The sequence below is a fragment of the Plecotus auritus genome, assembly GCF_963455305.1.
Source record: "Plecotus auritus genome assembly, chromosome: 9".
NCBI classification, from domain to species: domain Eukaryota; kingdom Metazoa; phylum Chordata; class Mammalia; order Chiroptera; family Vespertilionidae; genus Plecotus; species Plecotus auritus.
The window spans coordinates 59,379,215-59,392,821 of NC_137783.1; the positions used below are offsets into that span (position 1 = coordinate 59,379,215).

Here is a 13,607-nt window from a genome sequence, read left to right on the forward strand (position 1 = left end):
CCCCCACTGGGGATCAAGCCTGCAACTCCGGCATGTGCCCTGACCAGGAATCAATCTGTGACCTCCTGGTTCATAGGTCAATGCTCAACCACTGAGCATAGATGTTATCTTCCAATGTGTTAGCTAGTGTTTTCTCTTAATACCTACATTCACCAATTGATGAATGGGATGGTGGGGATTTCACTGACGAGGTTTTAACCTTAGCAGCTTTTTCTTTATAGGACATATCAAATTTCCATAGCTAGGATTTTCCTTTTTTTTTTTTTTTTTTTTTTGGATTTTCTTTTTGTTTCTTTTTTTAATTTTTTGGCAGTTGATCATCCTTGCGCTGTCATTTATGGTTGTATTTTCTTCTTGGACATTTTGGTGCAGGTTTGAGGGGTTGGGTCCGACAATCATTGTCTGCCCTACGACAGTGATGCATCAGTGGGTGAAGGAATTTCACACATGGTGGCCTCCGTTCAGAGTGGCAGTTCTACACGAAACCGGCTCCTACACCCACAGAAAGGTAACAGCACAGCACTTCAGCACCTTTTTGTTTCATCTTAAAGCATTCCATTTACATGCTTGTTTTCTTTGACCCATGTATAGTGTGTGTTTCTGTGTTTCTCTTCATGCAGTTAAACTGTTACTGATTTAATTTGAGCTGTATATTTTGAAAACAATTGTGAGTGTAGGCTTATCATTCCAGCCCCTAGTGGTGATGAGACATGTTGTTTGTCCTGCTGGGCACAGACAGGGCTCAGCCTGGGAGCATGAGGGGGACCGTAAGGCAGGCTCACGAACAGTCCCCTGGAGGATTGGGAGTATTGGGGGCTTCAAATGGTTTTAGGAAGGTGGGTATAAAAGGTCATAATAACTTTTAATTGGAGAAAGCATTTGTTAATATGCGTTTAAAACATGTTTTCAATGAACAAAAGAACAACGTGCCATTTTGAGAATTTCACAGTTTGCATTGTTGCTTTTTAGTTTTTTGTTCTTTGAATCCTTGATTGTCATATAATTATAATCACTGTATTTTGATAGTATGTTTCCTCACTTATTCCTAACTTTAACCACATTATCTAAAAGGAGGTTTATCTGTATTCCTAGGGGTAGCATAGATGTGTTGTGTTATGCTTTTTTTATTATCATCTGTCTCACCATCTAGACTGTAAGTTGCGTAGAGTAGGGACTGTGTGTTCCGCATTTTTGTATCCCAAGTGCCCTATAAGCATTTGTGGAATAAATAATAATTACATGTTTTCACTGTGGGTTCGCAGGTTGTTTTATTGACGGGAAGTGGCAGTTTATTCTGAGTACTTTTTTTCCTGAGTGTCGGAGCTCTTGAGTGAGCTCTCGTGGACCATGAAAGAGCTGGTGAATGTTGGCCTTTCTGAGGGAGACCCACATGAGCCATTAGACCCCAGGGTTTCTGTAATTTTGCCAGTACTCCTTTCTTCTAAATTCCCAACTTGTTTGTGATTATGAAAGCAGAACTTTTGATGGAAGTAAATCATTACTATCCATAGTTTGGTAGCTCAAGTTTGGTGAGATGCAATCTTACTTATACTAGCTGTTGTTAAAACCAACTGACATTGCCTTGAATTTTAAAGGATAAATGGAATATAAACTGAGTTAAAATATAATGCGGTGATTTTTAAAAGTGATATTTTAGCAGCATGGAAATAAACAATTTTGGGTTTTTTGGTGTGTTTTTTTAATCCTCACCTGAAGATATTTTTCCATTGATTTCTAGAGAGGGTAGAAGGGAGGAAGAGAGAGAGAGAGAAAGATCGATGTGAGAGTGACACATTTATTGGTTGCCTCCCACACACACACCCCTACCATGGCTGGCAAACCTGCAACTGATTCCTTGACTGGGAATCGAACCCTCAACCCTTTGGTCTGAGGTTTGATGCTCTAACCACTGAACCAAACCCACCAGGGCAAAAATAACAGTTTCTATTGTTTTTCTAGTCAAAATATAACCATCCTGTCACCACCCTTGTAAGCCTGGGTATTCCTTTTTTCACTTCCATTGTCTACTGACATCTCTTAATGTTTTGTTTTGCAAAATTCTGTAGAAAGATCCATTAGTTGATGTTTGTCTTTAAAAGGCAAAATTTTTATATGTCCATCTTTATGCTTTTCTTTGGGCTAGTGAAGTGTATATATTTCACACCTTCACCTGGATCACGGCTCACCTGTGTATCTTCTGCAATTACTAGAGGCCCGGTGCACGAAATTTGTGCATGGGAGTGTGTGTCCTTCAGCCCAGCCTGCACCCTCTCCAATCTGAGACCCCTCAAGGGATGTCCGACTGCCCGTTTAGGCTTGATCCCGGTAGGATCGGGCCTCAACGGACAGTCAGACATCCCTCTCACAATCCAGGACTGCTGGCTCCCAACTGCTCGCCTGCCTGCTTCCTGATTGCCCCTAACCACTTCTGCCTGCCAGTCTGATCACCCCCTAACCACTCCCCTGCCAGCCTAATTGATGCCTAACTGCTCCCCTGTCAGCCTGATTGCCCCTAACTGCCCTCCCCTGCAGGCCTGATCACCCCTAACTGCCCTCCCCTGCAGGCCTGGTCGCCCCCAACTTCCCTCCTCTGCCGGCCTGGTCACCCCTAACTGCCCTCCCCTGCAGGCTTGATCGCCCCCAACTGCCCTCCCTTGCAGGGCTGGTCCCTCCCAACAGCCCCCCCCCCCCCCCCCCCGCTGGCCATCTTGTGTCCACATGGGGGCAGGATCTTTGACCACATAGGGCAGTGGCCGGAAAACCGCGGCTCGCGAGCCACATGCGGCTCTTTGGCTCCTTGAGTGTGGCTCTTCCACAAAATACCACGTGTGGGCGTGCACGTACAGTGCAATTGAAACTTCATGGCCCATGCACAGAAGTTGGTTTTCGGCCTGGGTGAGTCTATTTTGAAGAAGTGGCATTAGAACACTCAAGGAGCCAAAGAGCCGCATGTGGCTGGTGAGCCGCGGTTTGCCAACCACTGACATAGGAGCAGCTATCTTGTGTGTTGGAGTGATGGTCAATTTGCATATTACTCTTTTATTAGATAGGATAACCTGAAGAACTCCCTGCATGTAAATGAAATACATTGACTCATTAATGGAAGTAGCATTGATATTGGTCACTGTTTCTTGGTAAAGCTTGCTTCCTTAACTTGTTCAGAGGGCAAAAGCTTAAGGACAGATATTTCACTTCTGTTTATAGTGATTTTAGCTTCCGAGGTTGTTTTGCGTACACTGACACATGCTGACATGTGATTGTTCATAATTTTCTTAGTGCTTTGCAGTTCAACAAGGACTTTAACTTGAAGTTCCTTTCTAAACTTGAAGGAAAAGCAGTAGACTTGTGATTTTATTCTGACCTTTAACTCTACTGTTCCTTCTTTGTTACAAAATATCTCAGATCTGCCCTAACTGGTTTGGCTCAGTGGGTAGAGTGCCGGCCTACGGACTTAAGGGTCCCGGGTTCAGTTCTGGTCAAGGGCATGTACCTTGGTTGCAGGCTCGATCCCCAGTAGGGGGTGTGCAGAAGGCAGTTGATGGATGTTTCTTTCTACTCGATGTTTCTAACTCTCTATCCCTCTCCCTTCCTCTCTGTAAAAATCAATAAAATATAAATATATGTGTGTGTGTGTGTGTGTGTGTGTGTGTGTGTGTGTGTGTGTGTGTGTATGTGTGTGTATGACCTGGAGATTATGTAGGAAAGCAGATCACTTCAGGTTTCTTTAAAAACCAAACAAAAATGTATCTCAGATCTCTAAAGATGTAAGCTGTCAAGCGAAAGATCAAAATGATGTTCTCTTTCAAACCATACTCTTGATTTAGAATCCATTTATTTTGAATGCTAATATCATTTTGCTATTTGTGATGATACATCAAAAATGTGTTAATTCCTTACCCAGGCCTGTTAGTAACACTGCCAAGATCAGAACTGGCTTTTGGATTCAGGCACCCAAGTGGTGTTTGATCCCTCTGCTCTGTCCTGTCATACTTGTATGTATAGATCTTTGCCATCCTATGCATACCTGTTGGTTTAGAAGTGCGTTCAATTGCAATAGAATTTATGTTTCTTAATCATATTTCAAATATTTTGCCAGTCTAGCTTCTCACCCTGCATCTATTGTCTGCCCTCCTTTCCATCCTTATTGGCTAAGACTCCTTTTCTCCAGCTTTCTGTGCCCACTGGTTGTCCTGTCTAAATGTAACAGTGGTGCTTTGGCATATGGACATTCAGGGTGGGGAAAATAGGGAAGAGAAGAGAATTTCTCTTTAAAAATACTTAACAGAGTAATCATGCCAGAATTGTTCTGTTTACCATTCAAATAGATTTATCTTTATCTATACTAATAATAACCTAGGTGGTCGTCACGCCCTCATGCATCACGCCCTAATGTCCTCACAAGATAGCCATCACAAGATGGCCACGTGCACAGCGGAGGAGGAGCCTGGTGGAGGAGGCAGGTCATGGCAGGGGAAGGCAGTTGTGGGCAATCAGGCTGGCAGGGGAGGGCAGTTGGGGGCAATCAGGCCGGCAGGGGAGGGCAGTTGGGGGCGATCAGGCTGGCAGGGGAGCAGTTAGGCATCAATCAGGTCAGCAGGGGAGTGGTTAGGGGGCGATCAGGCTGGCACGCAAAAGTGGTTAGGGCAATCAGGCAGGCAGGCAGGTGAGCGGTTAGGAGCCAGCGGTCCCGGGTTGTGAGAGGGATGTCCAACTACCGGACATCCCCCGAGGGGTCCCAGATTGGAGAGGGTGTGGGCTGGGCTGAGGGACATCCCCCTCCGATACATGAATTTTGTGCACTGGGCCTCTAGTTTTCATAATGATTTGTTGTAGCTGGTATGACATAAAATTTTGAAAATTTTGCATTTAGAGAACATTTAAATGAACAAACAATTTCTAAATGGGGTGCATCTATTTTTTTTCTTCTCTAAATAGCCTGTTAGCTTCCCACCTCTATTACCATGTTATGTTATCTTTGTTCATATTCTCTTTGATAGCAAATAAAAACCCAGCTACCATGCAAAAAAAAAAAAAAAAAAAATGTGTGACTAATATATTCAACCAAATGGTCCAACCAGATAAAGTCATTTCTAGTCTTTTGAATCTCCTTCAATGGTCAGTTAAAATCATATTTAATAGGAGTCAAAAATTTTCCCTTTCTCATGTTTGTGGTCCCTTTTTTCTAATATAGACAAACCTAATGCGTCAGTCAATTAGTATTTATTTGTTGTATAATTATAAACATGATGTTCCAGGTTTTTGATGCAGTTACGGCTTCCCAAAATGGGTATATGGTTTTAACTGGCCTTGAAAAGCTAACCATTTTGTTGGGGAAAGAAAATATATGAAAAGATAATAAAAGAAGGTAGTTTTGTGATACTTCTGCCATAACTCACAGTAGGTATCTTTAACACTCTGTTGAAACATTTATTTAATTATTAAGGAGTTTTCTTTCAGTTTGTTTGAAAATGTATAACGAGAAGTTTCTTGCTTATATTCTGAAACAGTTGTCACTTTATGTCTCACCTTATACTTCTACATAGGGTATAGTAATTCTGTGGAACATTTTAGATAATTTAAAGGGTTTTATCTTATTTTGATCATTTCATGGCATTTAGAGGCTTAAGAGTGAGAAATAGCCCTAGCTGGTTTGGCTCAGTGGATGGAGCATCAGCCTGAGGACTGAAGGGTCCCAGGTTCGATTCCGGTCAAGGGCACGTGCCTGGGTTGTGGGCTTGATCCCCAGTGGGGAGGGGGGGAGGGGGGGCGGGGGGGGTGTGGGAGGCAGCCAATCAATAATTTTCTTTTATCGTTGATGTTTCTATCTCTTTTTCCATCTCCCTTCCTCTCTGAAATCAGTAAAGATATATATTTTTTAAAAAAGAGTGAGAAATACAATGGCTTAAAGGTGTAAAGCATAGATTCTGCAATTACCAGACCAGGGTTTGAATCTTGGATCTATCATTTGATCACTTAGTGATCTTGGGCAAGTCACTTAGCCTCTATGAACCCAGCTTGATTTCCTGTGAAATGGCATGTGCAAAGCTTACATTTACTCGGGGAATTTTTGCTACTAGAAACAAAGAATATTGTAGGTCTCTATGTTAGTTGTTGAGAAAGAAAATACATTCTGGCATATCTGATGATTCCATATAAATGCATCAAAAATGTTCATGGTCATTCATGGATAGACCTTTCCTCGTGTCCAGACATTTGGCCCCAAATGGAAACAATGAAGTAGAATGTTAAAATTCTTTTTGAGAACTACAACGTGTGATTAAAGGACAAACCACACAAAACATGGGCATCTGATAAAACTGTTATCGTGTGCTCTTTTAAAAGTCCTGTTTTCTGAAACATTAGAGTAAAAAGACTTGGCTTTTAAAAAAGCTGGAAGAGCGAGAAACCACAACAAATAAAAGAAAAGGGCCACACGGTGCCTCCAGCATCCTAAATATTTCAGACCCATTCCAAGTACACAAATTATTACGCAAAGTGATGTAATTCCTATTAACTTCAGAGATGGTATGTTCACCTGATACAAGGAATGATAGATGCTATGCTTGTTCTGTGAGGTATATTGTAAAATTAAGTTGCTGGAGCCATTTTTTCTTCATTGTCAGCACAAATCCTTGTTTATTAAAGATTTAGCTTGAAGGAAATTTTAATTAATTACAGGTGCAGTAAATCCTGCCTGGGAAGCTGCCATGCTGTGCTTGCCGGGAATGGCCTTCATGTGCCGGTGCTCCCCTCCGCTCTCGGCGCCTGACAGTGTGATTTATGGCTCTTGTTTCCTACCAGTCCACTGTTTGCCCTCTAGGAGCGATTGGTCTCCTGAGCCTCCGTAATAACAGCAGCTCTTGCACAGACATCTTTTAATGACAGCAGCACTGCGTTCAGTAAGTCAGGCTAATTGCAGACGTACCCTATTAATTGCAAAAACTAGGAACGAGGTTACATATTTTACAAGCTTTTAATTTGAAACCGCCCGAGATAATTTGTCTTAAGTATTTGGATAGAGACATCCGTAATATTCAACAATTCACCATTATTGAAACTCCAGTCTTAGCAGTTACAGAATTCTGTGATTGAATCAGGTGAAAGCAAATAGTCTTGGATGTGTTTTTACTAGTAGCTATTGTGTGTGGAGGTTATCTTTTCAATGGGGGCATTTTAATATTTTACTTACTCTTTTTCTAAAAGTATCTTCTTAATCCTTACTCATTATACATTTATAGCTAACATTACAAAATTTAAAAGATAAACTTTAATCCTTAAACATACAAAAGAAGCTAAATATGGTACCAGGGCTACATATTTGAGAGGTTGGAATCTCATTTGTGTAACTTGGTGAAGTGCTGTCCAGAGCGATCCAGGGGATTCTGCGTCCAGCAGTCGGGATCGCAGAGTCCACGTTTGCAGGGCTGGGCCATGATCCAGTGGAAATGGTATAAGTGACTTAACTTCTGGTGTATTTCAGGCCCCAAACAGTTGTGGTTGTCTTCATCTCCTTTTCTCTCTGTGCACGCACACAGCATTGTGCCTGGAGTAAAATTCGCCCTGGAACAGTCCGGGTCTCCGTTTGCTATCTATCGTCTGTCTCATGCCCAACCTGCTTCATGAATTCTAGCTGCCAGAATCTCCGTGGAAAATCTAGATGTGAAGAAACTGTTGAAATCATCACTGCTTCTAGAAGTTCTGGGAGGTGGGCTGTGGTGCTCGAGGTGGAACGCTGTGTCTTTTGACAGCAGCTGGTGGCGGTGCCAGCAGAGTAGTGGTGTAGTCAGGGGGAATCGATGAAGGAGTGTGAGCCCGGAGGTATTTACTGCTGCATTCATCATAAGTAGGAAGTCAGGAAATGGTTAAGTCAGGGTGGCCTTTAATGTAGTATTGTGCAGGCACTGAAAATTGTGAATAGGAAGATGGCAAAATACCAGTCATAATGTTATAGCTCTCACCTGTCGAACCTTTAATAGGCACAGGTGTTATAGTTATTCTCTAAAGCAGTGTTATTGGCTCTGAAGTGTTATGTTTATTGTGGCAGATGAGAAGACAATTTCCTCTTCATTTTTTAAAAAATTCTTTATTGTTTAAAGTATTATGTATAGTATTACATATGTCTCCTTTTTCCCCCATTGACCTCTCCCCAGACACTCCCAACCCCCAGCACATGCCCTCACCCCCCTAGTGCCTGTGACCATTGGTTATGCTTATATGCATGCATACAAGTCCTTTGGTTGATCTCTTACCCCGCCCCCCTTTCCTGCCTTCCCTCTGAAGTTTGAGGTTCTGTTTGATGCTCCTATGTCTCTGGATCTATTTTTGTTCATCAGTTTATGTTGTTCATTATATTCCACAAATGAACGAGAACATGTGATGTTTATCTTTCTCCGATTGTCTTATTTTGCTTAGCATAATGCTCTCCATGTCCATCCATGCTATTGCGAATGGTAAGAGTTCTTTTTTTTTTTTTTTATAGCAGCATAGTATTTCATTGTGTAGGTGTATCAGAGTTTTTTAATCCACTCATCTGCTGATGGGCACTTAGGCTGTTTTCAAATCTTAGCTATTATAAGTTGTGCTGCTATGATCATAGGGGTACATATATCCTTTCTGATTGGTGTTTCTGATTTCTTAGGATATATTCCTAGAAGTGGGATTACTGGGTCAAATGGGAGTTCCATTTTTAATTTTTTGAGGAAACTCCATACTGTTTTCCACAGTGACTGCACCAGTATGCATTCCCACCAGCAGTGCATGAGGTTTTCCCTTTTCTCCCCATCCTCGCCAGCACTTGTCATAACCATTCTGACAGGTGTGAGATGGTATCTCATTGTCGTTTTTATTTGCATCTCTTGGATGATTAGTGAGTTTGAGCATATTTTCACATGTGTGTTGGCCTTCTGTATATCCACTTTCGAAAAGTGTCTAAGTCCTTTGCCCATTTTTAATTGGATTGTTTATCTTCCTTTTGTTAAGATATATGAGTTCCCTATACAATTATGTAGATTAGGCCCTGATCAGATATGACATTGGCAAATATGTTCTCCCATGAAGTGGGCTTTCTTGTTGTTTTGTTGATGGTTTCTTTTGCTGTGCAGAGGCTTTTTATTTTGATGTAGTCCCATTTGTTTATTTTCTCCTTAGTTCTCATTGTCCTAACAGTTGATAAAGCTGTTGCTACAAATGTCTGCTATTTTGCTGCCTATGGATTCTTCTAAGATTTTTATGGATTCCTGTCCTACGTTTAAGTCCTTTATCCATTTTGAGTTTATTTCTGTGTATGGTGTAAATTGGTAGTCTAGTTTCATTTTTTTGCATGTATCTATTCAATTTTCCCAACACCATTTATTTTTTTAAAAATATTTTTTATTGATTTTTTACAGAGAGGAAGGGAGAGGGATAGAGAGTCAGAAACATTGATGAGAGAGAAAAATCCTGCACACTCCCTACTGGGGATGTGCCCGCAACCAAGGTACATGCCCTTGACTGGAATCGATCCTGGGACCCTTGAGTCCATAGGCCAACACTCTATCCACTGAGCCAAACCAATTAGGGCATAACACCATTTATTGAAGAGACTGCTTGACTCCATTGTATACTCTTGCCTCCTTTGTCAAATATTAATTGAACATAATGTCTTGGATCAATTTCTGGGTTCTCTGTTCTATTCCATTGGTCTATATGTTTGTTCTTGTGCCAGTACCAGGCTGTTTTGAGGACAGTGGCTTTGTAATACAGCTGGATATCTGGTATTGTGATCTCTCCAACTTTGTTCTTCTTTCTCAGGATTGCTGCAGCTATTCAGGGTCTTTTTCTTATTTCATATGATTTTTTGGAGAGTTTGTTCTAGGTCTGTGAATATGCCATTGGTATTTTAATGGGGATTGCATTAAATCTATAGGTTACTTTGGGTAGTATGGGCATTTTAATGATGTTGATTCTACCAATCCATGAACATGGGATAGATATTCTTCCATTTGTTTGTCTTCCTCTATCTCTTTTTTCAATGTCCTGTAGTTTTCTGAGTACAGGTCTTTTACCTCCTTAGTTAAGCTTATTCCTAGGTATCTTCATTGTTTTTGGTGCAATGATAAGTGGGATTTTTTGTTTGTTTGTTTCTCTTTCTGTGAGTTCATTATTGGTGTATAAAAAAAGCGATAGATTTCTGGGTGTTAATTTTGTATCATGCTACATTGCCAAATTAATTTATTAAATCTAGTAGTTTTTTTTTATGGAGTCTTTAGGGTTTTCTATGTACAATATAATATCATCTGTGAATAATGACAGTTTTAGTTCTTTTCCAATTTGGATGCCTTTTATTTCTTCTTCTTGTCTGATCACTGTGGCTAGCACTTCCATTATTGTGTCGAACAGGAGTGGTGAGAGTGAGCATCCCTGTTTTGTTCCTGTTCGTAGGGGGAATGGTTTTAGTTTTTGCCCATTAAGTATGATGTTGGCGGTAGATTTGTCATATAAGGATCTATCCTATCTAATAAAAGAGTAATATGCAAATTAACCATCACTCCGCTACACCCACAAGCCACGCCCACCAGCCAATCAGGAGTGAATATACAAATAAACCCAACCAAGATGGCTGCGGCCACAGAGAGCAGGAAGGAGTCTTGGGTTTCCCCGGCAATGGAGGAAGCCAAGCTTTCCACCTGCCCTTGCCGGCTTAGGCCTCCACTCAAGGCTACAAAGTTTCAATGATAGAAGATACATAAATCCAAACAGAAATGGCAGCAGCCATGGAGCTGGAAAGAGCAGGAGGCTAGGGTTGCCCCCAGAGATGGAGGAAGCCAAGCTTTCCGCACACCCTGGCCAGCCCAGGCCTCCGCTTAAGGCTACAAAGTTTCAATTATAGAAGATACATAAATCCCAAAAGAAATGGCTGCCGCCATGGAGCAAGCAGAAGGCTTGGCTCTGCTCCAGTCTACAAAGTTTCAATTGTAGAAGATAAATAAACCCCAGATACCAGGGCCTCCGCTTGGGTCGCCAGGTGGCGTGGCTGGCCTGCAAACCACCACAGGCCTCTTGCCCAGGCCACCCCACACCCCAAGGGAACCCCCACCCTGATCTGGGACACCCTTCAGGGCAAACCAGCTGGCCCCCACCCATGCACCAGGCCTCTATCCTAGCTAATAAACGAGTAATATGCAGATTGACCATTACTCCAACACACAAGATGGCTGCCCCCATGTGGTCAAAGATCCTGCCCCCATGTGGACACAAGATGGCCACCACAAGCCAGGGAGGGCAGTTGGGAGGGACCAGGCCTTAAAGGGAGGGCAGTTGGGGGCGATCAAGCCTGCAGGGGAGGGCAGTTAGGGGTGACCAAGCCGGCAGAGGAGGGAAGTTGGGGGGGACCAGGCCTGCAGGGGAGGGCAGTTAGGGGTGACCAGACCTGCAGGGGAGGGCAGTTAGGGGTGACCAGGCCTGCAGGGGAGGGCCGTTAGGGGTGACCAGGCCTGCAGGGGAGGGCAGTTAGGGGAAAACAGGCTGGCAGGGGAGCAGTTAGGCATCAATCAGGCTGGCAGGGGAGTGGTTAGGGGGTGATCAGGCTGGCAGGCAGAAGCAGTTAGGGGCAATCAGGAAGGCAGGCCGGCAAGCAATTGGGAGCCAGCAGTCTTGGATTGTGAGAGGGATGTCCGACGGGTAGTCGGACATCCCTCGAGGGGTCCCAGATTGGAGAGGGTGCAGGCTGGGCTGAGGGACACCCTCCCCACCCCCATGCACGAATTTCGTGCATTGGGCCTCTAGTATATATATAAGCCTAAGAGACTGTTTGACCGGTAGCTGTGATGCACACTGGCCACCAGTGGGCAGATGCTCAACACACAGGCATGGAAACAGACTGATGGATCTCAGAGGGAAGGGGGCAGGGGGGAGGGTGGAAGGAGATTAACCAAAGATCTTATATGCATACTGGAGGCCCAGTGCATGGATTCGTTCACCGTTGGGGTCCCTTGGCCTGGCTGCGAGGATTGGGCCAAAACCGGCAGTCCAACATCCCCCGAGGAGTCCCAGATTGCGAGAGGGCACAGGCCAGGCTGAGGGACCCCACTGCTGCACGATTCCGTGCACTGGCCCTCTAGTTTTATTATATTGAGGTATTATCCCTCTATTCCCACTTGGAGAGTTTTTATCAGGAAAGGGTTTTGGATTTTGTGAAATGCTTTTTCTCCATCAATTGATAGATTATGTGATTTTTCTCTCTCAATTTGTTTATGTAATGTATCACGTTTATTGATTTGCAGATATTGTACCAGCCTTGCATCCCTGGAATAAATCCCACTTGGTCATGGTGTATGATCTTTCTAATGTAATGCTGGATTGATTTGCTAGAATTTTGTTGAGGATTTTTAGCATCTATGTTCATCAGAGATATTGGCCTGTAATTCTCTTTCCTTGTCGTCCTTTATCTGATTTTGTGATTAGGGTAATGCTGGCTTCATCGAAAGAGCTTTGAAGTGTGCCTTCCTCTTGAATTTTTTGGAATAGTCTGAGGAGGATAGGTTTTAGTTCTTCTTTGAATGTTTGATAAAACTCCCCTGTGAAGCCATCTGGCCTAGGGCTTTTGTTTGCTGGAAGTTTTTTTTATTATCCTCCTTTTTATTTTTATTTCATAAATTTCTTGGCCCTTGTTATACCCTTTTGTACTCTAATTAAAAATATTCTAAGCATAGTTTATTGAGATAATATCAATTTTTAAGATATTAAATTTGTAAAAATTTATATGATTGTGTTTACATGAATTATTGAATTAGATTTCCTGATATTTATCTATTCTTATGTTGCTAAATTTTATTTATAAAGTAATGGATCTCTAATGTGTATGTCAGTTTTGAAAACAGAGTTTTGCTAGCTTTATATTAATGATTTGGAATTTATTCTAACTTTTGTATTTTGGGACAGTTTAACAGTATGGATTCCTACTTCACTCATGAAACCTTTGGGTGTAGTATACTGATTGGTTTGTCTCATTTTTCTCGAGTCCATTTTGGTGACTTATTTTGTCAACAGTCGTCTCCTGTCTGATGTGATCTTTTGGCATTAGATTGCACGCACCCTTGGCTAGTATTTTGTGTTCTCTAGCATCTTGTGTTCTCTGCATCTGCAGTGACACTGCTTTGCCAGTTCTCATGCTGTGTATCTGCATCTGTGTGTTCTTGGGTTGACTTTTTAGAGGTTTGTCTGTTTTGTTGTGTCTTTTCAAAGAATTGTTTAGTTTTTTGCTTTTTCATTTCTGTCAGGTTTTTTCTTTAAGATTCACTAATTTTTGTGTTATCCATCCTATCATTTTCCCGTTTCAGCAGACTGCTAGGTTTGGGCCCAGCCTTTCTGAGGTGTGAAGAGGGTTGTTCCCCGTGTGGTCTGAGCACTGCTGAGAGCCACAATGCACTCAAATCCCTTGTATCTTAATTTTAAATTTTTTGTTTTCTTTAATGTTTTTTCTCTTCTGATCTGTCACACTCTGAGAGGCAGTGGTCAGGTCCCCTGAAGGCTGTGGCTATGCCACTTTGTCAATGTAGCACTCAGGACTTTGCTTTCCTGTCTTGTGGTGCTTTGTTGGTAGGTAAAGTTTCATGGCTCTTCTTTCTTTA

At 42.4% G+C, this 13,607-nt stretch overlaps 1 protein-coding gene across 2 annotated transcripts in view; it reads left to right on the forward strand.

The window, feature by feature from the left end:
• The window catches only part of ERCC6 (ERCC excision repair 6, chromatin remodeling factor), an 88,508-nt gene that overhangs the window by 51,093 nt on the left and 23,808 nt on the right, over window positions 1-13,607 (forward strand). For both annotated transcript variants that reach the window (XM_080640176.1, XM_080640177.1), the window contains one exon: window positions 373-508. In XM_080640176.1, coding sequence (XP_080496302.1) covers window positions 373-508 — 136 coding nt within the window. The remainder of the gene's footprint in view (window positions 1-372; window positions 509-13,607) is intronic.